This window comes from Aplidium turbinatum, chromosome 10 (assembly GCF_918807975.1).
Source record: "Aplidium turbinatum chromosome 10, kaAplTurb1.1, whole genome shotgun sequence".
NCBI classification, from domain to species: domain Eukaryota; kingdom Metazoa; phylum Chordata; class Ascidiacea; order Aplousobranchia; family Polyclinidae; genus Aplidium; species Aplidium turbinatum.
The window spans coordinates 6,319,198-6,341,332 of record NC_137481.1 but is presented as its reverse complement, the minus strand read 5'-3'; the positions used below and the strand labels follow the sequence as shown (position 1 = coordinate 6,341,332).

The window sequence follows — 22,135 nt, the reverse complement described above, 5'->3', positions numbered from 1 at the left end:
AAATACGGTAGGCTAATATTGAGCACATGCAAAAAAGTTACATTAAATATAGTTACTACTCTCTGTAACCTCTACAGCCTTTTTCACTCTAAAGTCTAAAAGGGGAATCATCAGAAGGTCCTTATTCATTGAAAATCAAAAAAAGTTATAAAGTTGCAAAGTACCGGTATTTAGTTATAAAGTTGCAAAAAAGTTATATGATTTCCCACGAGTTTCTCTTTTGTGATCAAAGATAAAAGAAATATGAACACTAAGGTGAAACAGCTTGACCTGCTGCAGCGTTGTTGAGTCAGACGAAAAATATAGGACTCCGACTCTTCGCCTCGTCGGTTATAACGGATCGGCTACCAGAGGTGTACAGAAGCCGGAGTTTTGGAGTATTTAGGAGCCGAAGCCTTTGTTTTCGGCTGCAGTCGGAGTGGAGCCGGAGTCTGAAATTCTTGGCAAAAACAGGAGCCGGAGTCTGATTTTTTACCAGTTAGCCTAGCAAATGTTTACACCTTACTTGACGCAATTGTTATTTTTGTACTTCTATGATTTTATTGTTGTAAAATAAGTTGTAAAATTACGTTTAGTCTGCATATGTTCCTACGTTTGAAGTCGGATTGGAGCTTGGAGCCACATTCGCAAAATATTCCGAGCAGGACTGCAGGAGTGGATTTGGAGTCGCCGACTTTGGAGTCGGAGTGGAGCAGTAGTCCAGAAAACCTGACTCCGCACACCGTCTGCCAGCTACGACTCCGGATACGCCAAATTTCTCCGACTCGACAGCCCTGACAATGTTGTGGGTTCTGGCGAAAAATATTCGACTACGACTCCTCGGCTTATAACTGATCTGTCCGTGATCAGATAACAAAGTCTGTCGGAAAAAAAAGCTTGGCCAGAAAAGTACATGGGCTATTCAAAAGATTTTATTGATTTGAAAGGAACTTAAATTATCAGTCACATTCTATATTAGTGTGAAGAAAGGCGTTCTTCCCGGCTATCAGCACAAGGCTGATTACTCACTAGCACAGCGAGCAGCAGTATGTGCTAGTGAGTAATCAGCCTTGTGCTGATAGCTGGGAAGAACGCCTTTCTTCACATTGACCTACCCCTGGCACCTGCTGGTTTTGTTGGCTCTTTCTTTCCACAAAGATAAGAGTTAAACTGACTAGTAAAGCGGCGGTCGATTACTCAAGTGGCAAGAATACGGTGCGATACTGATGAGCCCAGCCTCATGGGCGAAACACGTGTCTATCGCTGTCTATTCGATGCTACAATCGGCTGCCAAAAACTTAAACATTCTATACTAGGTTACATTATGGCATTATTTGTGCAACATATAATAGTTTATATTTAAATAAAATTAAAATTCTGAATTTAAGCAAATTTGTAGTGTTTCCCCTCAAATAGACCTAAACCTCCAGCGTTTTTCACCAGTTTGTCCGCCTGGGCCCTGGCTTTTCCGCCAATGATTACCTCATACGAGCCGACACAATAGAAATTTATGAACAACTTACGAAAACTGGTTTTCAACGCATTGCGAAAGTAGTTAACATGATGCTATCAGAACAATGTTTTTTAAACATTTTGTAAAAACGTCATTTGCCTTTCAGCAAAACTAAAGCTGAAAGTTTGGAGGACATTTTCGTTTGATCCATTGAAACAAAACGCATTTGTAGATGCTTTCTGGGCTGTTTGCGCGAGAGAGGCCTTTCGCGATTCAGTTTGCGAGAGAGAAGAAAAAAAGAAACGGTGGTTCAGATTGGCGATCAGCTGATCAGGACTGAGCTGTAAACAAAGAGTTAGAAATTTCTGTAATAGCATTCAACAAGAGAGAAAAGTGTACTGTAGCTTTTGTAGGTTGTTGTGTCTTTCAGTAGGTGCTGTGGGATAGTTTCATATTTATCATATAATTGCTTTTTAGTTAAGCTTTTTGTCACTGAATGTAGCTATGCTATCAAATGAATGATTACCAGTACTTCACATATTTCTCAACTAGTCTAATGTTTTCGGAAAATGCTTTTTTGATTGTGACTAATAGTCAGATACTGAAGAGCAAAAGGTATTTGACAGGTTTTCTTTGCATGCCAAGCTATGTATTACTTTTCTGTTGGTTATTTCTCAATAGCCATCCGATTTTTGTAGGTAGGCCTATTAGTTATGAGTTCTTGTGTGTGAATTTGGTTGTTAGCCTATTGATCAGATTTGAATGGTCCAAATTTAAGTTCTGGTACTGTAGGCATATTGAACTTGCACCATGCATTGCATAACAGCAAAACATAACTGCACTGTCTACCGCAAGTGCAGTCCAAACTAAATATTGCGTTTTAGAGCAATGCTTGGACTGCAACTGCAAAGCATTGATTGGCTAACACAACTTGATAAATATTTGCTTTTAAATTTTATATTGTTAGTATTTACACTTTTATATTGTGTAAGGAATTCTAAGCCAGCATTTGTCTTAAGTTAAAGATTAATGAATTGCTGTCGTTGACCAAGCATAGTGCTGCTTTATAAACTTCAACATTCAGGCAAACATTTAATATCAATGTATCATTTTCAGACTGTTTTGGGGTCACTGTGTTCAGAGTGTTAGTTCTCTTCTGTAGATCAAACAAACTAGTCTTCAACAATATCTGTCACAAGTCACAATTAGTGCAAAGGTTTTGTAGCCTATAAAGTTAATGAAATCTAACTGACTTTTATAATTTTTTTAGCTATTGCATATTATTCTGTAAACAAACTGTTTGTTGGTTGTTTTGTTTTTCATTGAAGTTACATTTCAGCAAGTTTCCATAGAAAGCAAGCTATCTTATTTACAGAATCATTTTCATTAACCTTCAACATGGTAAGAAATTATTACACAAAACTTTTGTCTATACTGAAGTTATAAACTTCCATATCATATAGACTGTACAGAAAAGTGTGATTGAAACTCTACGATACACTATTGATAAATGTTAAACATGTTTTTAAAATTGTTTTAAAAATGTTCATAAAGCTTTGATTTTTTGTTGTGTTCATTTTTAGGCTATTGTTTAACGAGTTTTCTGTTTACAGACATAATCACTAAGGTAGTCAGTTGGTATGATATCTGCAGTGCTTAACATGGATAATTGAATTTGTGGTCTAAGAAAATGTCTTGATAACATATCCTACTACTAATAAAACTTTATAATTTTGAAGTGTCACATTCATATTGCAACTATTCTCAAGGAGGCTGTACATAATAATAAAAAAATAATTTAGTTTCAGTACAATAAATTAAATACTAGATAGGCTAATGAAAGTTGCTTTTGGCAGTTTTGCATACATTAGCTACATATCATACCAGTACTTGTTTTTTAAGTTGTACCACTGAAAAAAGCCTAATCATTTTGGTTGATATTGTAAAGCTAGGCTATCTATCAGTTGTTATTAAAATGTTGTCACATGTACATTGTTCCATTTACTGGGTGGTGCTGAATAGTGTCTCAAAATTTTGTTTTTTGACTGAACATGTCATGAAATATTGTTACTTGATCTTGTTGGTTGCTTTATTTCTAGGACTAGGTTACGTTTTGTGAAGCGTTGCAGCATTTTTAAGTAATATATTATACACCAGCATAGACTAGGCTATGTTATATAGGCTTCTAAACACACAATACATTATCGTTATCATTAGTGTGATTTTGCTGTAGGACATGGTAAGCAGAGGCCCTTGTTGCCAAGAAGGCTACAACATGATGAAGATGGCAACTAACATTACCAACGGCAATGCCCTTAATCATGAGCTGCGACAATGTAAGCGTGGTCCTGCTGGAAGGTATGTAGCTTACAACATTTTTTTATTGCATACGATAGTGCAATTTGTTTTATATACAGTAGCTCTATATACCTTAACAAAAGTTTGGCTGTTATCATAAAAATTGTTCATGCATATATGTTGGATAAATTTTTGTAGTGCTATTAAGAATAGATATAGTTGTAAAATATTCTAAGATTTACATAAAAGCAGCCATTTGTTAGCAATACACCTATGTGTCTACCTCATCTACTTAAAAGTATAAATGCATGTTTATTTTGGTTTTAAAAATGAATATTTAAGCTTTAATATTTCTGATTTCTGATGATCCGTTAAAGGTGAAACAGGCTGTTAAGGATTCAGATAGTAATAACTATATTTGATTGAATTAAGCTTTAATATGATGATTTCAAACAGGGTATTTGTCAACCGAAGTTTGAGTTTGGAAAAAATCAAATTTTTTGGATTTGACATGGATTACACTCTTGCCGTTTACAAATCTTCAGCTTATGAAGAAATGGGATTTGAGTTGGCTCGAGATAGGTTAGATATATATTACTCTTTCAGAGTAACCACTTGAATTTATATCTATAGTTTCACATACTACTTATAAGGTAAAGGTGGTCTCATACTTGATTCCAAGTGTCGGGATGAGGAGAAGGTTTTCATTGTTTTAAGCCTTTGACATTAAGGAGAGTAGGATGGCCAGTTCCCCTTTTTCAGTCTTTTCTTCAGCAATTATACCCACCCAATTTTTTACACCCTGGATAGAGGTGAGTGGTGTTTATCTGTAACCAGCTTAAGCCGGATATGGAGCCACATTCGTATTAATTGGAAAGTCAATTCCTTATCTGCTGCGCCATCCCGACCCACAGCCTTATAGAAGCTTTCAAATACTGACTCAAACTTGGTTATAAGGCTTTACCGGAAGTGTTATTTCCTGTCAGCTATTACATTCACCGCATGTCTATGTTTGAAAACTCCTTGCAGTTTTGTCCCTTACTGTGCTGACATATAGGCCATTGAAAACTGAACCATTTTTGCTTATGTTGTCTCTTCTTCGTTTTGATAGCTTAGCACTTGGTGCCAGTTAACTAGGTAGTCTATTATAATTAGTATACAATATTCAAATACCTGCATTTTTGTTTTCAGGATGATTCATTGTGGCTACCCTGATGAGCTAAAAAAATATGTTTATGATCCAAGTTTCGTGCTTAGAGGTTTAATTTTTGACAGAGAACTAGGACATATGTTAAAGGCAAGTTGAGTAGGCTATATATAGTTTTGTTCACCAACAAGATGGTTTGGATTTTTTAACAGTTGTGCTGCTTTGTTGACCTAAAACCCTGCATTAAATGTTAACAATTACCTTTTATGATAAAAAAAAGGAGAAATGGTGATTAAAGCTTGATATAAAAGCTCTACTAAAACTTCATGCAGATTTTGTATCAGACTCAAAATGGTCATCACAATCAAACAAGCGCAATTCCGAAAAACGATGATTTTTATTTTTGATACAACTTAAGCTGCCGTTAGCTTATTTATGGCTTTGATGTTATTGACAGGTCGACACGTACGGAAATATTCTTGTGTGCACTCATGGATTCAGATTTTTGAAAAAGTTTGTACAATCTTTTTTACTTTTTTAAAAGAACGTTTACCATAGCCTATAACTTATATTTGCTTAAATTAATAAACTACTTTGACCAGACGATCATGGCAACAATGTCACACAGTTCAGGTTTTGCCAGCAAAGTATCATGCACTGGCCTTCTGCAACCCACAGCATTATCACGCACTACTCAGCTAGTTTGCACCTTCTGTGTCAGCAGTTAGTAGTTACCAACCGGCTCCTTTATGTGACGATTTCATAACAAAAGGCAGAAGAACATGAATTGCTGGGAAAAAGTTTTGTGTCCAAACAGGAAAATTCAACGCTCCTACATCAACATGGGTTGGATGTGTATTGTGTCATGACGATAACGCAAAATTGTAAAATTTGCCATAAATCTTCGGAAGTTGCACGGTATGGTACGCCTGTGCAGTATTTGTGAATTGAAAGTATTTGCCTGGCAACTCCTCGTGGTTTCACAAGTAGTTTGAACCTGAGGGCAGTTAATGTTTTTTGCATTTTTAAAGATTGGCATCAAGAAAGTTTTTTTTTTGCTTTGCTAACTATAACATCGAAATGGAATATTTCTTTGTCAAGAAAGGTACGTAGAAATCTCATCACTAAAAATCCCTGCATCTATTTTTTACTATGGCCTGGCCTGGAGTGTATTCTAAGCCTAGATTTATTCCATCATTCATTGACAGTTTTTCTGGGTGGTAACCACACAATCGATGTAAAAAATGACTGATTTGCTATCTGAAAACATTCCAACAAACATAAAACTTCTCACAATCTGGTACACCAGGTCATAAAAAGTTTGTTTATGTATTTTTTAGGTTGTATTTTGTGATCAGTAGGCTACTGGTTGCGTAAAACTTGCGACATCCGCCACTGACTCACTTCACAAATACAGTAGTTTTGAGCTCGTGAGATCCGTCATTTCACGGACGTTGAATCAGTGCAAAAAAGACGAATTTTTTAGCTCAGTTATCGATTACTTCATTCTACCAAAAGAAAAAAGCCTTTACTTCAACGAACTGAGCAGACATGCGAATGCCGCATCAGCTAGCAGCGCTGCACTGGCATGTTTACTCCAGCAATATTGTGTTGACTGGCGAGTGTTAAAGGTTTCCTATGCGTGAAATCATCGCAGAGTGTAGATCTAAACATCAACGTCATATTGCTAGCCTTACTATGCATAGGCAACAGGAAGCAGCTATTCTTGGCCAGAAGTTTGCTTTAAAGTTAAACCAACGATCGAAAAAAATCTCAGTTTCCCGACCTAAATATGTGAAGTTTCACCTGTGTCAAACCAGACGACACTTTTTGTTTGTTGTACCGATTTATACAAAGTTTGCACCCCAAAGCTTTGTTAAATAAGACCTTGTACCTCATGCATGGTCGATCAGATGGTTACTGACAAAGCTCTTCAGTTGCAACTGGTAGCCATGAATTGAACCCGTGCAAACAGTTATGTCGGTGATGAACGTGTCACCATAATCACATTGCCTGTACACGGTTACGCAATTACGCATAGTCGACATTTTTACAATTTCGAAATACTTCTTACTTGACAAATATATGGCCTCCTGTGCAGGCGCGGATTTATGGGGGGGGGCCCAGGGGGCCCGGGCCCCCCCCGAAATTTTGTGAAAAATTGTATGTTTCCGCATCAAATGGTTTGATATGCTTCTAAACAGCTGATATTAGTCCCTCGGCATCACAATTGATAAAAATGGTTGTTTTAATGTCTATTTTCTAGCATATCGTATATGTCGTAGTATCATTGTTCATATCTGTTTAGCTTTTTCTTTCTTTTTAATTGATTTTCAAATTTTCTGGCCCCCCCCCGAAAAAAACTCTTAGATTCGCGCTTGCTCCTGTGTATGTTTGCAGCTAGCGAAAATTATCTTTGAAGTCGCTAAAGATTGAAATGATGTGAAAATACAGCTTTTGCTGACTGGCAATGCAACATGAAGCAAGCGAACCTCGGTGTAACGATGCGTATGTCAATATTGCGCAATATCTTTGACATGAAAACGTCTTACTCTGCAGGATTTAGCAAGCAACTAAATCCCACTGACACATTTTTAGCGTTCAAATCCCATTACCCACCTGAACAAACAAACAGAGTAGAAAACCTGATGAGTAATGAAGAAATTTCAAATAAATCTAATGAGAAGAAAAATGTACGCCTGCGCTGATACTGATTTATCAACCGCTCAGAGCAACGGAACTCTGCGATGGATGCATCGCTGTATACAACCTACACAACGCAAAACAGGCACCGCGTTTGGCACAGAATTAACTGTTCAAAGTACAGTATAATTTCCTGAAAATCAAAGTCTAGCCATTTTGATTAGTATTTTTTTACACCTTACTTTTTGCAGCGCTGAAATCATTGAAGATTACCCTAACAAATTCATTCTGCTTGGAGATACGAATCGGTACTATATATGCAACACGCTGTTTAACTTACCGGAGATATACTTACAAGCATGTGTTATCGATTACTTCTGCAGCAACGAAGGCTACATAAAGGTAACTTTAAAATAGCAGTTGTGTAATCTTTATTTTGCATTGACAGTGGAGACGAGTTTGTTTGGGCTGAAATAGAATCTAAAATATCTAGATTCTAGATAATATGTTCCTGTTCCCCATTTGAAACATCCAATTGCTGTGCGATCTCTTCATAGTTTAAAAATGTTTTCTTTTTACAGCAACTTTCAAAAAGTCAAGTAAAAGCAATTCTCGATGTAACTTTGATGTAATTTTAATAATCCTTGTCGATGAAGAAACTTCAACCAGCAATGAAGTTCTGTTTTACATTGATGGGCGTCTGCCATGTAAAAAAAAGGACTGATTTTCTGTCTGGAACGTAGTTGAAATGCTTCATGAAATGTTGATTGATTTTTCATTTCAGAAGCGAAATGGAGTTCAAAGAGACAATCTGATGATGTCATACGCCACCATCCACTCGGACGTTAGAACAGCTGTCGACTTTGTTCACCTCAATGTATGTTGAATGCTCTCCTATTTTGTCAATTAGTTTTCTCAATTTTAAATAAAATCACCAGGACGACTAGGTGGAGAATTTGGTAAATAAACAAATTCAGTTTTCTATTTCTAAACTCTTTGTATTGAGCTTATGTGGAATCATGTATGCAATCGATAGTTTGTAATAAGACTGACCTAATTGCCTGTCATTGATTCGACTTCTGTAAACGTTGAATCAATATAAAACGGACCAAATTAGGTAATCTTTCTACACATTTGTCTTTCGAGCTAAAACGACACAATCGTTGAATTCGCCCGGCTACTTACTTGCTATGTACTTGACGTTATGCGCACGTGCTCTTCAAAAGGTGACGCATGTATCCGTCCATGAAATCCTTTGTGAGACATCTGAATTACAAACGGCTTGTTTACGTCTGCTAGCACAGGAGAAATAAAGTTGATGTCATCTTTATTGTACATCTATTTCTCAGCTATAATTTCCATTGACCGGCCAATTAATATTCATTTTACAATCATTCAACGTCTCAAGACGTCGTGGATCAATGTCAAAAAGGAATGATTTGCAAACTGGGTAGAGACTGTTATTCAAGTAGGATCTTGCCAACAATCAATTGATCTCATCCTTTTCAACAGTCTCCTTACAAGCCATGCACATTTGTTTATTCATGGTCCATCTGTACTGGTGTGCTGGAATATCTCTTCGTTAAATAGTAGGCCTATTTTTTGTTCTGGACACGTTAAAAAGAAAAAGAAGATATTATGCTTCACTGTCAGTTTACAATGCTTAATGAAGTTTTTCGGTTAACGTTTTCACAGGGAGAGCTGAAAGAGAAGACTCTGGACGACTTGGACAAGTACGTTGTGAAGGAACCGAAGCTGCCTCTTTTGCTGGACAGGATGCGAGAACACGGGAAAGTATTTCTTGTCACCAACAGCGATTTCAAATACTCAAACGTAAGAGCTCGTGCTGTTTAATTGGCCTCAAAACTTGTTAGCCACATTTGTCACTGCCCAGATAGCAAATCGGCCGCTTTTTACGTCGATTCAACGTCGGTAGATGACTGATTTACCATTTTGGGTGTAAACATCTAATAAATTCGCAAAGAAGTGAACTTAGTCAATACAGGTAATAAATCATGAACGTAAGATTGCTGCAGTTGATATATCAGGGAATTGCTCGAGATTAACTTTTGTTTTGCTTGCAGAAAATCATGACCTACCTTTTCGACTTCCCACATGGACCCCAGGTACCCACTTCAACTACTGCGTAACTTTTGGTCGCTCAGACAGCAAAATCCGTCATTTTTACATTGATTCAACGTCTGCAGACGTTCAATCAATGTAAAAATGACGGATTTTGCTGTCTGGGATTACAAAACATTTTTTTCTTTGGCGTGCTAGTGTTGGTTGTCATGCATAAACCACATGTCATTGTAGTGACGTAGAAATACTACCCTGTACCGGATCAAACCGGTTAAGCATGATGAGGAAGTACGGTAGTCATCCACGAATTGTTTATCTTCATGGTTGCTCATCCGTGACTGAGTAGTTTCAATGACGTATTTCTGATATGAAGACTAACGAACATCGACTGTATTGTGAAGATTGGTTGTAAAAAATATGCAAATGCTTTGGTAAAGTTAGTAATTTTCTCTAAACTGGAGTCCAATTTCAACGATAGATGACATCTATCTTATGGTTTGATGTGGACTCTATAGGCTTCAAAATAATTTTTGTTGCTGTTTCTAGTAGTTGTTGAGTGCATTGAAAAAATGTTGGTAGTGATGTGTTGTTTGATTTAACTAAATCACAACTTTAATTTTTGTTTTCGATTTTCTGCTGCCGTGATTACTTCATCCGCGTGCTGTGCAATTCGTACATCATCCTAACATTGCTCTAACAACACTTTCATGTTTGAAATGTAAAGGATAAGAAGGTAAATTGTTGCTTTTTGCATCGTTGGTTAAAGTAGTTTTAGTGGAGAGCAGGCGCGGATCTAGGAGTTTTTTTTGGGGAGGGGCCAGAAAATTTGAAAATAAATTAAAAAGTAATAAAAAGATAAAACAGATATGAACAATCAGTGGCGTAGCCAGGAATTTGGGGGGTTTTGACGGCGTGTTCGCCAAAGGCGACACCCAGCGGCGGGGGTCTGGGCCTCCGCCAGAAAATTTTGAAAAATTTCTTTGAGTTTGGTGCATTCTGAGAGCATTTTCAACAAAAATATGGGTATAAATATTCCTGTAAAATGGTGCTGTCCGGTGGCATAGCAAAAGGATAAGATCATGTTTTCTTCGGCATTTTTTCGGTAATAAAGCTAAGTGTCTATGTTTTCTTGTTGCTAATTCCTGGCTGAGATGTTTGAATGTTTGGTATTGGCAAAACTCGCTCTTTTAATGCAGTTTCGCTTAAAATTAGGCAAACTTTGTTTTAGAGACATAGAAACTGAAAGCATCATTCTCAATATCGTGACGTCACACGCGTGCCAAAGGGGGGGGGTTGTAAGTCCGCTGTGGGACTAATATCAGCTGTTTAGAAGCATATCAAGCCATTCAACAATTTCTCACAAAATTTCGGGGGAGGGCCGGGTCCCTTGGGGCCCCCCCCCATAGATCCTCGCCTGGTGGAGAGCGTAATTTCGCTTTTTGTTGGTATTTAGATTTTGATACTTTACATGGCTTGGAAAAATTGCGTTGTAAGATTATGTGTTTCGGCTGAAGTTTTATCTCTTGTGCTCATCCTTAGCTCATCTTATTTCAGCTCGGGACCCCCCACCGCCCTTGGCATAGCTACTTCGACATTATCTTAGTCGAAGCAAACAAGCCTACGTTCTTTGGAGAAGGTTCTGTGCTGCGTCAAGTCGACTTGGTAAGTTGTATAAATTATTCTTTGTGGAATTGACAAAGTGATCAACCAGACTTACGAAAAGTACATGTCATGCTTGATGGTGGATTGTTTCTTCAGGACACTGGGAAATTACACATTGGACACTATACTGGAGGATTAAAGAAAGGAGCTGTGTTTTCAGGAGGATCATCGGATGCCATCTGCGATATGATGAATGCAAAAGGGAAAGAAATTCTCTACATCGGTACGTGACCTGTGTTTCATTTTTTTCTTTGTACGATTTATCATTTTTTCTAAGAATATTTTTGTTGTGGTTGGAATTCCCTGATTTAAGCAGAGGCTGCAAGCGGACTTTCAAATCATTTTCATCACTATCAATTTTCTGCTAATTAATGTGATCTTGTAATCCATCTTTCACCAACGTCCCATTTAGGCGATCACATTTTTGGTGACATTCTCAAGTCAAAGAAGAGAAGGGGATGGAGGACCTTCCTAGTGATTCCGGAGATGTCGCATGAACTCTCCATGTGGCTGGAGAAGAAAGATCTTTATCATCGGCTGAATGAACTCGACTTGATGATAGGACAAAAATACAGGTTCTACCGACAAAGCGTTTATACTTTCCTACGGATTTATTTTTGTTGGTTACGTTTTTACGATTGTTGCTATCATTTGTTACAAGAAAACTTGAAAATAAGTTTTCGTGAAGTTAATTTGGTGTTTTTTGTTTCTTATTCAGTCAAGTGCTTCTCGATGAAAACGACAACACTAAGTCACATAGGTAACAGCGACATCATGTGCACGATGCTCAGCCCTTTACAATGGACACAGTTTTTTTAATTCCTTCTAGATTTGTAATCACAAGGTTATCAATAAGACGCATTCGGTAAAACTGAGTTTACTCTTCACAAAGCTCATTAAATGCTGCTTTGAAAGATTTCAATTTTTTTCTGATATTTGGTTCTGCTAATGAAGCTTATTATTTGTGAGCGCCATCTGATCCATATCATATTTAATTGAAATGTTTCTTGTTTTTGTTCATCACAGCAAGTGCTTGATATGAATCTTTCACTTTAAAAGAATCATTTATAAAATTTGTCAAAATCAACCTTTTTTTGGGCCAGTGTTGAGTGGATTCACTTTTACAAATTTCCATCAAGCGAAAGCAAAACTCTTCTTGGCAATTAAAAATTCTGATCTGAAAGCTAGTCGCATGTCGTTGATATATCCTGTTTGTTGCATATGGATGAAGGTTTTCTAATTAAGCTGTCCGAAGAAGTCAAGTAATTCAAACATAGCATTTTAATTGTTTTCTTTTTGTCGTCACGATGCCTACATCCAAGCCTACTAAAGTGGGCGGGGCCAAATTCGACCAATAAGAAGCCGCGTGTGTTGACACATTCGATATTCTTGCATGAAAGTTTTAATTTTCTGTGGTTCGTTCACTCTTCAGCACAAAATCTTGTGAATTCTACCTTTGAAAAGCTAACAATAGCAAAAACACACAAACAAATAAACAATTCCCTTGCAACTTAATTTAGATTATTAGGCCTGCACCATGCAGTATTTGTGCAGTAATTTACAAATTTCTCTTGAAACCAAAGTATGATTTGCATGTCCTGAAGGGTGTTGATTCAATAATTCGTTTGTCGAACGCCCGATCACGAATTGTTGCTCGTTGTTGCGTAATCTTGTTGCTCACTTTGCTATATGCAACATCCGTTGACGCTAAAACGACGGAAAAGGGACTGTTTTTGTGACTTGGTATATTGCAAGTACGCTTGGTGCATATTTATTTATGTTTGTGAAATAGCCCTGTCTGAACCAGCAATCATTAGGTTTGTGTTTATTTGACGTTGAGCAACGTATAAAAAACGTATTCGTAAAGCCTTGTTCTGTTTCAAGTCATTTTTCTAAAGAGAGCAGCAAGGTTTATTCACTTACGCTCTACCATCGTTCGCAGTCTCTGTGCGATTTGTAATAAACCTGGGTCTTACTTCAATGTAATAAAATTTGTTTTACGTTAGCTTAACGTGGACAATTGTACAGTGGACGTGTAAGCACGAAGCAGACATTGTTAAAGCAGCAACACAACTTGGCTTTCAAATAACTTTGTTGCAAACTTTCAACTGCGCATGCTCTTGTTTGCCGCCTTTTTGGTGGCGCGTATGTTCGATGTGTTTGAGAAAATAGCCACCCCCTGGGTTAAATGGGAAAACCTTACAATACCCGTCGTGGCAAGATGGGGCGAAAGATGGTTACCCCCAATCCTCATGGCATTTTACAACGACGCATTTCGAAACATTCCTGAAAAATCTCCGCTGTTCAGATGAAATAATGACATCATTAACGTCATAATATGATGCTTTGTTCGTTTAGAAACCTGGACAGCGCATCTTGCGAGAAGCCCAACATTCACATCCTCCAGGAACAGATTCGATCTGTGGTCCACGAGATGGACATGGCGTATGGGACATTCGGGAGTTTGTTCCGGAGCGGGTCGCGACAAACCTTCTTTGCCAGTCAGGTTGGTGTTTTGTGGACATCCAGGCCGCAAATCAGCGCAGTTTTTTACATTGATTCAACGTTGAATAATGTAAAAAACGACTAATTTGCTCTGGATAGGACAGTGCCTACCCAGCAAATCAGTTATTTTTTTGACTTTGATTCAACGTTCTCAGACGTGGAATAGGTGTAAAAAGGACTGATTTGCAGGCTGGTAGAGGCCATGTAGAGTGGGAGGTAGTCGAACAATGAACTGTTTGTAGTAAAAATTTGAACAGTCCAGAAAACAGAGACGCCGTACTATTTTGTTTCAAAAAGCTCATCTTGTTAAACTCATCGCCTAGATTCTGGATATTTGCCCAAAAAATTTGCTACCCGGTTGTAAAACTGACGGTTATCCGGTAGAGCTGACTGTGATCGTATTTTATCGATTTGTTTAAAAAAAACTGGCCCATCCCTGCTAGCGAGCACAAACACCTGTTAAAGAAGGAACTAATAAACGATGATGATATTTACAATACTGTGAGTTGCCATATGATTGGACGCTATGAATGCAACGAGAGAGGTGGCCACTGGTTGACACTTTGTACTTGTGCAGGTGACCAGATATGCAGACTTGTACGCGTCTTCATTCATCAACCTACTCCATTATCCCTTCTGCTACTTCTTCAGGGCTCCAGCCGTGTTGGTGAGTTGTTGTGTGTTTGCTTTGCACAAGTCCAGGCAGGGCAGTCTCCATCACTAAGTTAGTTTCTTTAATCGTTGATTCAACGTCTGCCGACATCCAATTGTTGTATTTGTTTTTGTTGATTTGCTTGTGCCACTTGACTGTTGACAGAACAGACTAACGAAAGTAAATTGGACATTGCCTCTGTTTGTTCAGACCAAGTAGTGAATCTGTGTTGACAAAAAGAAAGTCTTATTGTTGGTTTACTCTCACGTTTTGAAGATTATTTCAATCATTGTTTTTACCGTTTTTTTGTGCTTTTGTTTATTGTTAATTCCTGTTAAACTTAATTCCAATTTGACATGAACATGTTCACTCTGTTTCACGAAGCATATGAGTGATTCCGTAAATCAGTATTTCTTATTGTCATGTGCAATGTCTCGACCGAGTGTTTACTATGAATGTAGTACGAATGCCACTAAAATGTCGTTATTTTCATTATCATCACCATTATTATCATCATCAATGTTATCGTCGTCATCAATGTTATCATCATCATTATTATCATCATCAATGTTATCATCATCATTATTATCATCATCAATGTTATCATCATTATTATTAGATGCCACACGAGTCCACGGTTGACCACAACATGGAGTATGATGTAGTGGATGAGAGCCCCATGGCTACCAGGGACGTCCACCCCGGCCAGGAGGGGCAAACGAAGCAAGAGGCGTTTTTAGAGCTCCCGAGCCAGCAAATGGCGCGCTCCACCGAGATATCACATACTCACGATGATGATGACGAGTCTGATGATTGATTGCGTTGGCGACTGCTCTGCTTTTAGTTAAAATTAAATGTCAAAATGTTAGTTAAGAATCACCGGCGATCAGTATTGACCCAGACAACAAATCAATCGTGTTTTTACATTGATTCAACGTCTGCAGACGCTGAACCAATGTAAAAAACGATTGATTTGCTGTATGGTGAAGGCCTTTTCGTCTGCTCGTAAGTAGATCATCAAGTGACATACCCTGCTCTCTACCACGTTAGTGCTTTGATACAAAAACAACTTTCTAATCTTGCCAACTATGACGTGTACTTTTGGTGTACACGTCATTATTTGCTCCTAAAAATGTTTAAAAAAAACAAACAAACAAAAGTCCAATCAGCATCCATCTTCAATTCTTCATGCTCTAGTAAGTGTAGTCAGTGGACTTTTGAACCGTTCTTAATGTTTTGTGCTTTATTTGTTTTTGCAATTATATTAGTTTTATCAAGCAAAGCATTGAAGTGTGTTGGAAAGTTACACCGCTAGCGCAGCGAAAAATCGATGGTCAGTTGTGTTTTAAGATTAAACGGCTCGTACCAAAATGCTTTCAACCTTTTACATGGCCAATGTACACTGTACGGTAAAGCTCAAGATACCATTAACTGAAAGTTATTTACTGACTAAATTACGACTTCATAGCACACCCTACATCATATGATATCATATAACATCATATCATATGATATGCTTTTATTTTTACTTGAGTGTTTATGTCTCCAGTCACAGAGCAAACTTTTCAATTAAAATGGATTGTTTTCTGTACAGTTGTTTTACAGTACCGTGGTTCAAAGCATTTTTATGTTTTGAAATGTATTTGACTGCCTTATAGCAATCCGTATCCATACCAGAGATTCTACTGTAACAAATAAGCTGCAATTCACTTTGTCGATGTGGGCTTGCAAAAAAAAGCGGTCAGCGATGTTATTGTCGTCTCCAAAACAGACCAACCTTTGCTAAATTCGAACCCACATTTTGTATGCACCTGTTTATCGAACGTGCATGGTGACTTTGACTTATGTTTTCCATGGCCAAGTCTCCATTGTTTGAGCGTTATGCCCCTACTGGCCTGGTCATGTCGTCAGTGCGATGTCTACGGTAAATCATTCTTTTATATTGACTTAACTTCTGCTGATTATAAATCAATGTAAGAGATGCGTTTTGAGCTTAAGCAAACGAATTGTTTTCAGTGCCTAGCTTAATTTGTTAACTGAGCTGCGATATTTTAATCCCTATAGAATATGTCACTACACTGCGAGTATATGGCAATCTTGTTTAAGTGTCATCCCGCACGGTTGTGTGCTTCTAGAGTCTAGGCAAATCATCGCATTATTGAGCAAATAACTTGATACATTGCCAACCAAAAGGCTAGTGATCGAATCCCGCACTCAATGCGCGACGTATGCCTTCTCAGCCACCGCGTACCCAAACAGCAAATTACTCGTTTTTTACATTAATTCAACATCTATACTCTATAGGCGTTGAATTGATGTAAAAAAACGACTGGTTAGATGTTTAGGTAGTTGACTTGTCGCGAAGAAAGTTTGTGCGCGTGCAATAGAAAGATTACGGGATGTGATATTTTTTTGATTTTATTTTGACTTTTTTTTCGCATACATCTGATGCAAAGTTTTGTAAATACTTTCATATTGCTCACTATCAACCATTTCTTAAATGATTCATAAAACTGTTTTTTTTTTTATAAAGTTTATATGTTGTTTGTTGCATCGAACCATAAAAAAACTTAAAACCATCTTTTTGTCATTCACCAACAGCGACGTAACTGAGGGGCGATGAACAGAGAAAATTACCCCAAACTTTTTTCAGCAAAGTTTGCACTTGATTTCAATCCAACCCTTAGTCAGTGAACCCCCTCCAGTTACCCTTGTGTAACCCCTCGCACATGTTTCTATTTTCGCCTCTGTTTATATATTTATGGAATCTGGGCTTATGGCTGGTAGTTGATATGTTTTGTACATAAATAGAATAGCGAGGAAGCCAATTTGTGTCCATCGTCAAGTATTTATGCATATGTTCATTGTGTAGCTTGTACAATGTACATACATACTGTACTGTATATAATAACCTGTGTGATGTCACAATGCCTGATCTGACGTATTTGTATGGCGGCACCAGGTTTGTTCCGGTAGGTACTTTAACATGCTGATAGTGATATCCGATTTAACCACGAACCATCAGATGTTACGCTGTCCGTCCAATTGTGACCATTCCAGCATTCAACCAGAGAGCTGATTTGATTATTACTTTGAACGTTTTTGGGTAATTACAGAAGAAAAAAAAGCAGTGGTGGGAAGTTGGTTTTTCCTTTGTTCCGAGAAACGCAACCTTGATGACATCATGAACAGCGTAGCTTCTTATTGGTTGATGGCTCGTGGTTGAATTAGATATCTGCATGTTGAATTAGATATCTGCATGTTAAAGTGCCCACTGTTTGTTCCTGCTTCGCCAGTGGTTTACTTTTTCAATTTCACATAATTTCAATTCGTTTAAAGAACTCTCCCAGACAGCAAAGTCTGTCATTTTTATATTCAACGTCTGCAGACGTTGAATCAAAGCAAAAATGACAAATTTTGCTGTCTGGACTGTCACTGCTGAAGCGTTGCGTTACAAGAAAGTTGAGAATCAAACACGTTGCTACATTAATTTATATTCATGCTCACTTAATTGATCTCATATTCGCTAACCGCACATTGTCAATTCTGCTCGTTATTGTGGATAGTTTTGCTTTGGTGGTGTTCCGAACAACACTTCAGACTGTAGGGTATATAGGTGCAGGTGCTATATGACTATGCAGTAAATGTGTATCCTGTACATTCAAACGGTAGTAGGCTAGTATGTATACAGGGTAAAATTGGTTCATAAGATCTTGATAATCAACAGCCAACACTTAATAAAAGCATTTGTTCACTGAGCTACGTTTTCACAGACCGTTCTCATATCCTTGTGATCATTTTCTAAGCGACAAATACATTTCCTGTACTATTTGACGTTATTGTTTTTTTTCAACGAGTCATCCGAATGAGCAAGCCGGTCTTTGATGGTTCGGTTCTAATAAGCCGCGTTTCATATTCGTGTGAGAAAATGGGAATACTATAATATTAACGACGACCTTTTAGAGTACATGTAAATTCAAACAGAAAAAGTAAATGATTGGTAGTGGCTGTGAAGCCAGGACCTTTGAAATTCTTCCTTTGAAACCTTTGAAATTCTTCTGTTGTATATCGCGATTTCGGGTATTGAACCCTCTTCAGTACAACTTTATCAACAGCATAGTACAGTAAAATTTACAGCAGTTCACTTTAGAAAATGACTAAAAATGTTATGTGGTTGCCAAGAAACTAATTAGTCTGCGAAATTAATCTACGAGCTTTTTTATCTGCTTTACGCGGATCCCCGATTGACTATACGTTGATACGGGTTTAAAGTAATCGCCCCTTTTTTTAATAATTAGTTAGAAGTATCTTGCACCCGGTAGTTCGGATGATGTAACAGGAGGCTGGCTTGACTGGTCCCAGGCTTTGGCGTATGTCAGCTTGACTGACCCCATTGTTTGTTGCTTACATTTAAATACTTTGCCGAATGCTTAATATTTTCGTACTTGTTATTGATGCAACTGTAAAAAATTTCCTAATGTTTGTCACTTCACTTTTATAATGTATGACCTAATTACCTTCATAATTTGCATAAAAATTGGCATTATTACTGCTCGTAGACTAATTTCGCAGACTAATTTGTGCATGTTGGAATGGAAGCGACCGACTCCGGTTCGGATTCTGTTTCGGACGATGCGTTGATACGGGTTTAAAGTGCAACTGCTCGATCGAATTAACATTGGCTAGAATCCATTGCCAAGACATCCGGTACCTGTTAAAAAACTCACTTCCTTACAATTGAGCCCCACAGCCGAGAAACCGACCCTTTTCCCACGCTCTCTAGCGCTTCTCACGCTACCTGGAAGTGACAAACTCGTCAACGCCACCTAGTGATATGACGTCAGTTGGAGTCGAGCTTAGTGGAGACTGGAGACCAAACTAGCCGAGATAGGCTTGTTTGCTAGTGAATGCGCAAATTTATAAGGCATGCATAATGAAGACGCATCTTTCAGCCAGCATTATACAAATTTAGTTGTTCATGCCTGTGTGCCAGGAGTGGTTTGCGAAGGCTAGTTTCGTAGATTACAACAGCCAGACTTGATTATATCGAAAACATTTTGTATTGTGTTGTAGGACATAGTCAGAGGTGGGCAGTAACTAGTTACAAAAGTAACTAGTTCCTGTAACTAGTTACTTTTTGAGTAACTGTAACTTTGTTACTATTTCCCAAAAGTAACGAAACGCGGTAACTAGTTCCTATTTTAGCACTTTTTCAACAGTTACAAGTTACTTTTGTATTGAAATTTTTGTTTCTAATTGCCGTCCATTTCTCTGCACATGTTTGTGCACGCTTTATGCGTGTTTGCTGCGCGTTGCGTAATAATGCATTCTTCTCGCAGCTGTATCGGAGCAGCACTGCCCATGCGCGGCGCTCTTGTTTTGTGATCTTATGGAGCAGGATTGCCATATTGGCGAATTCATCGCCAAAATCCAGAAATCTGGCGATTTTTTAAGACGTTTGGCTTCATATTTATGGTCTGGCGATTTGGCTCTTTTTTAGCGCTTTTTGAGAACTGATTTGGCTAAATTAATTGCTTTTGGTGATTGATCAATATGTGACTTTCTATGCAATGTTTAGCAAAAGTGTTTGGCAACACTAGATAGCTCAGTTCATGCTTGTCGTATAGCTGCCAGAGGTGTACAGAAGCCGTAGTTTTGGAGTATTTAGGACCCGGAGTCTCGGTGTTACGTTCACTGTTCGCAACCTTATTACATCATTGTTTTTTTTTTGTTTTTTTTTGTGCGTATGCTGTTGTTGAAGCGCGGGAACGTTTCAATTATTATTTTTCTCTTGTAAGCTTATTTTAAATGGCAAAATCGTAATTTCCGTAGGGTGGCAATTGACTAGTAGACCGTATGGTCGTCTCGTTGTCTCCCTGTCGGTATGGGAACTTGTGTAACTTTTGTACTGTGTATATTGCATATTTCAAACATGTACCTATGTTCCTGTTACTGACAAATAAAACATTGATTGATTGATTGATTGATTGTTTTCTCGATTCAAAATCGGAAGTCGATGTCTAAGTAACTTCGAGTCATAGCAGGGAAAACAAATTATTTCCTTTGTTTCGAGCATTTAAAGAGAACATAGTTTCCGAGAGAGTTTTCTTTTTTGTACCAAAGACAGGCAAAACACAACAATACCACAGGGTTGAGCATTACAATAATATATTTTACATATTTACAAGTAGTTTAACAGTCAAACGTTTACGGCTTAACTTAAGCCTTCATCAGGAATCTGAAAATATGTTGCAATAAATTTAAACTTTTTGAAAGTAACTATAACTAACTGACTATAAGCATCAAGAAACACGCAACGATTATAAGCAATAGTGTGGAAAACAGACAGACGGAAAACAAATTACATTAGGAAAAGACAACTGCGTAACTAGAAAAGAATTTGCACCACAGGGTGCGTGATACGTCTAATAAATGTTGAGAAGAATGGATGCGCCTCCGGCAAATAATTGTTTGTTTAAATTTGGATTACAGTGTTTATGTTGAGATTTATCATTTATGAGTAACTGAAAGTAACTAGTAACTGTAACTAGTTACATTTTTGAAATCGGTAACTGTAACGGTAACTCAGTTACTATTTTGGCCAAGTAACTGTAACTGTAACTCAGTTACTTTTGAAAGTAACTTTGCCCACCTCTGGACATAGTACAGTCGACTATCATGCGATAACGCTTTAGCATTTATTGGGACTGTCTTCGACAGTGTTGACATCTAGGTTTTTAAAAATAATCTAGATGAAGCTAAAAAAAATACCAGAATAAACCAAATTGAAGCAGAAATAAACCAACATACAATATTGATGACAAATCGCATTACGACACACAAATCGAAACCAAATCAAAAAAACACACCAAATCGAAAAAAAAATAAACCAAACGGTTGCAAATAAACCAGATTTGGTTTTAAAAAGACTAAAATAGTAACACTGGTCTTCGGAACCCAGCATAATCTCCATGGTCGCTGGGGTACTTTCTGCGGATGAAAGAGACAATGCAGGATGGCAGCACGACTCTGTTCGACTTGCCCAGAATCCAACAGCCACTCCAGCACGTGCCCATAAGCGACCAGCCTGAATTGCCTGAGAGATATAACAGCTTCGTTGAAATATGAATGGAACAACTACGCAACCACCTCTTGAAAGGCTGTTGAACAGTAAACAAGCTCAAGTAAGCTCACTCATTTGACAACTTTTCCTCGCGTCCTCTGGGCTTGCCATCTTTTTCCCAATTCTTCCTATCAGCCCTGAAGAAGGTTTGTAGGACTGCTGGATTGACCATTGCATGGAAGTCGTCCAACACAATGATGCAAGAGGTGCTCTCCGGCCTCCGCCATGCCGTTAAGCACCCTTACACACTGCTCGATTTCGTGGTTCGAATGTCACATAACATTGGTTAAGACGTACCGTACCTTACCTCGCATGGGCCTATGACAGCTTTGGTCTGTCCCTTAACCAACAATCTCAATGGATAAATCAACAGACCTGGCTTATTTTTTTCAAACTCGAGATTGCAAAGAGCCTATATACTACTTGCCTTCACATAAAAAGCACGTGCAACAAGATCGAAGCAGCGAAAAGAAAACCTCCTTCCTCTAGGACAGTGATCGGCAACCTGCGGCTCCGGAGCCGCATGCGGCTCTTTAGCTCTTCTGAAGCAGCTCCCTCCAGATTTGACATGATTTGATATAGAGTATGCGT

The 22,135-nt window shown here is 38.0% G+C and overlaps 3 protein-coding genes across 4 annotated transcripts in view; 2 read left to right on the top strand and 1 right to left on the bottom strand.

Annotated features, from left to right (window-relative positions):
• LOC145778863 (60S ribosomal export protein NMD3-like) overlaps positions 1-22,135 on the top strand; it is a 145,613-nt gene that overhangs the window by 52,303 nt on the left and 71,175 nt on the right. The gene's annotated exons all lie outside the window — the stretch shown is intronic.
• Positions 2,701-18,255, top strand: LOC145778862 (cytosolic purine 5'-nucleotidase-like). 2 transcript variants are annotated; one of them, XM_082590449.1, is made up of 16 exons: positions 2,701-2,833; positions 3,666-3,790; positions 4,187-4,312; positions 4,922-5,027; positions 5,335-5,390; positions 7,772-7,922; positions 8,305-8,397; positions 9,216-9,353; positions 9,605-9,646; positions 11,157-11,264; positions 11,361-11,487; positions 11,677-11,839; positions 11,983-12,024; positions 13,623-13,770; positions 14,347-14,436; positions 15,041-18,255. In XM_082590449.1, exons 1-16 carry the CDS (start codon positions 2,831-2,833, stop codon positions 15,236-15,238), a joined length of 1,716 nt encoding a protein of 571 aa, XP_082446575.1. In that variant the 5' UTR covers positions 2,701-2,830; the 3' UTR covers positions 15,239-18,255. The 2 variants fall into 2 exon arrangements, with proteins under 2 accessions (XP_082446575.1, XP_082446576.1); XM_082590450.1 differs by lacking the exon at positions 11,983-12,024.
• LOC145778864 (WD repeat-containing protein 37-like) overlaps positions 5,387-22,135 on the bottom strand; it is a 103,614-nt gene continuing 86,865 nt past the window's right edge. Inside the window, exon 10 of the transcript XR_014290480.1 lies at positions 5,387-5,401. The gene's annotated coding sequence lies outside the window, so the exon portion shown is untranslated. The remainder of the gene's footprint in view (positions 5,402-22,135) is intronic.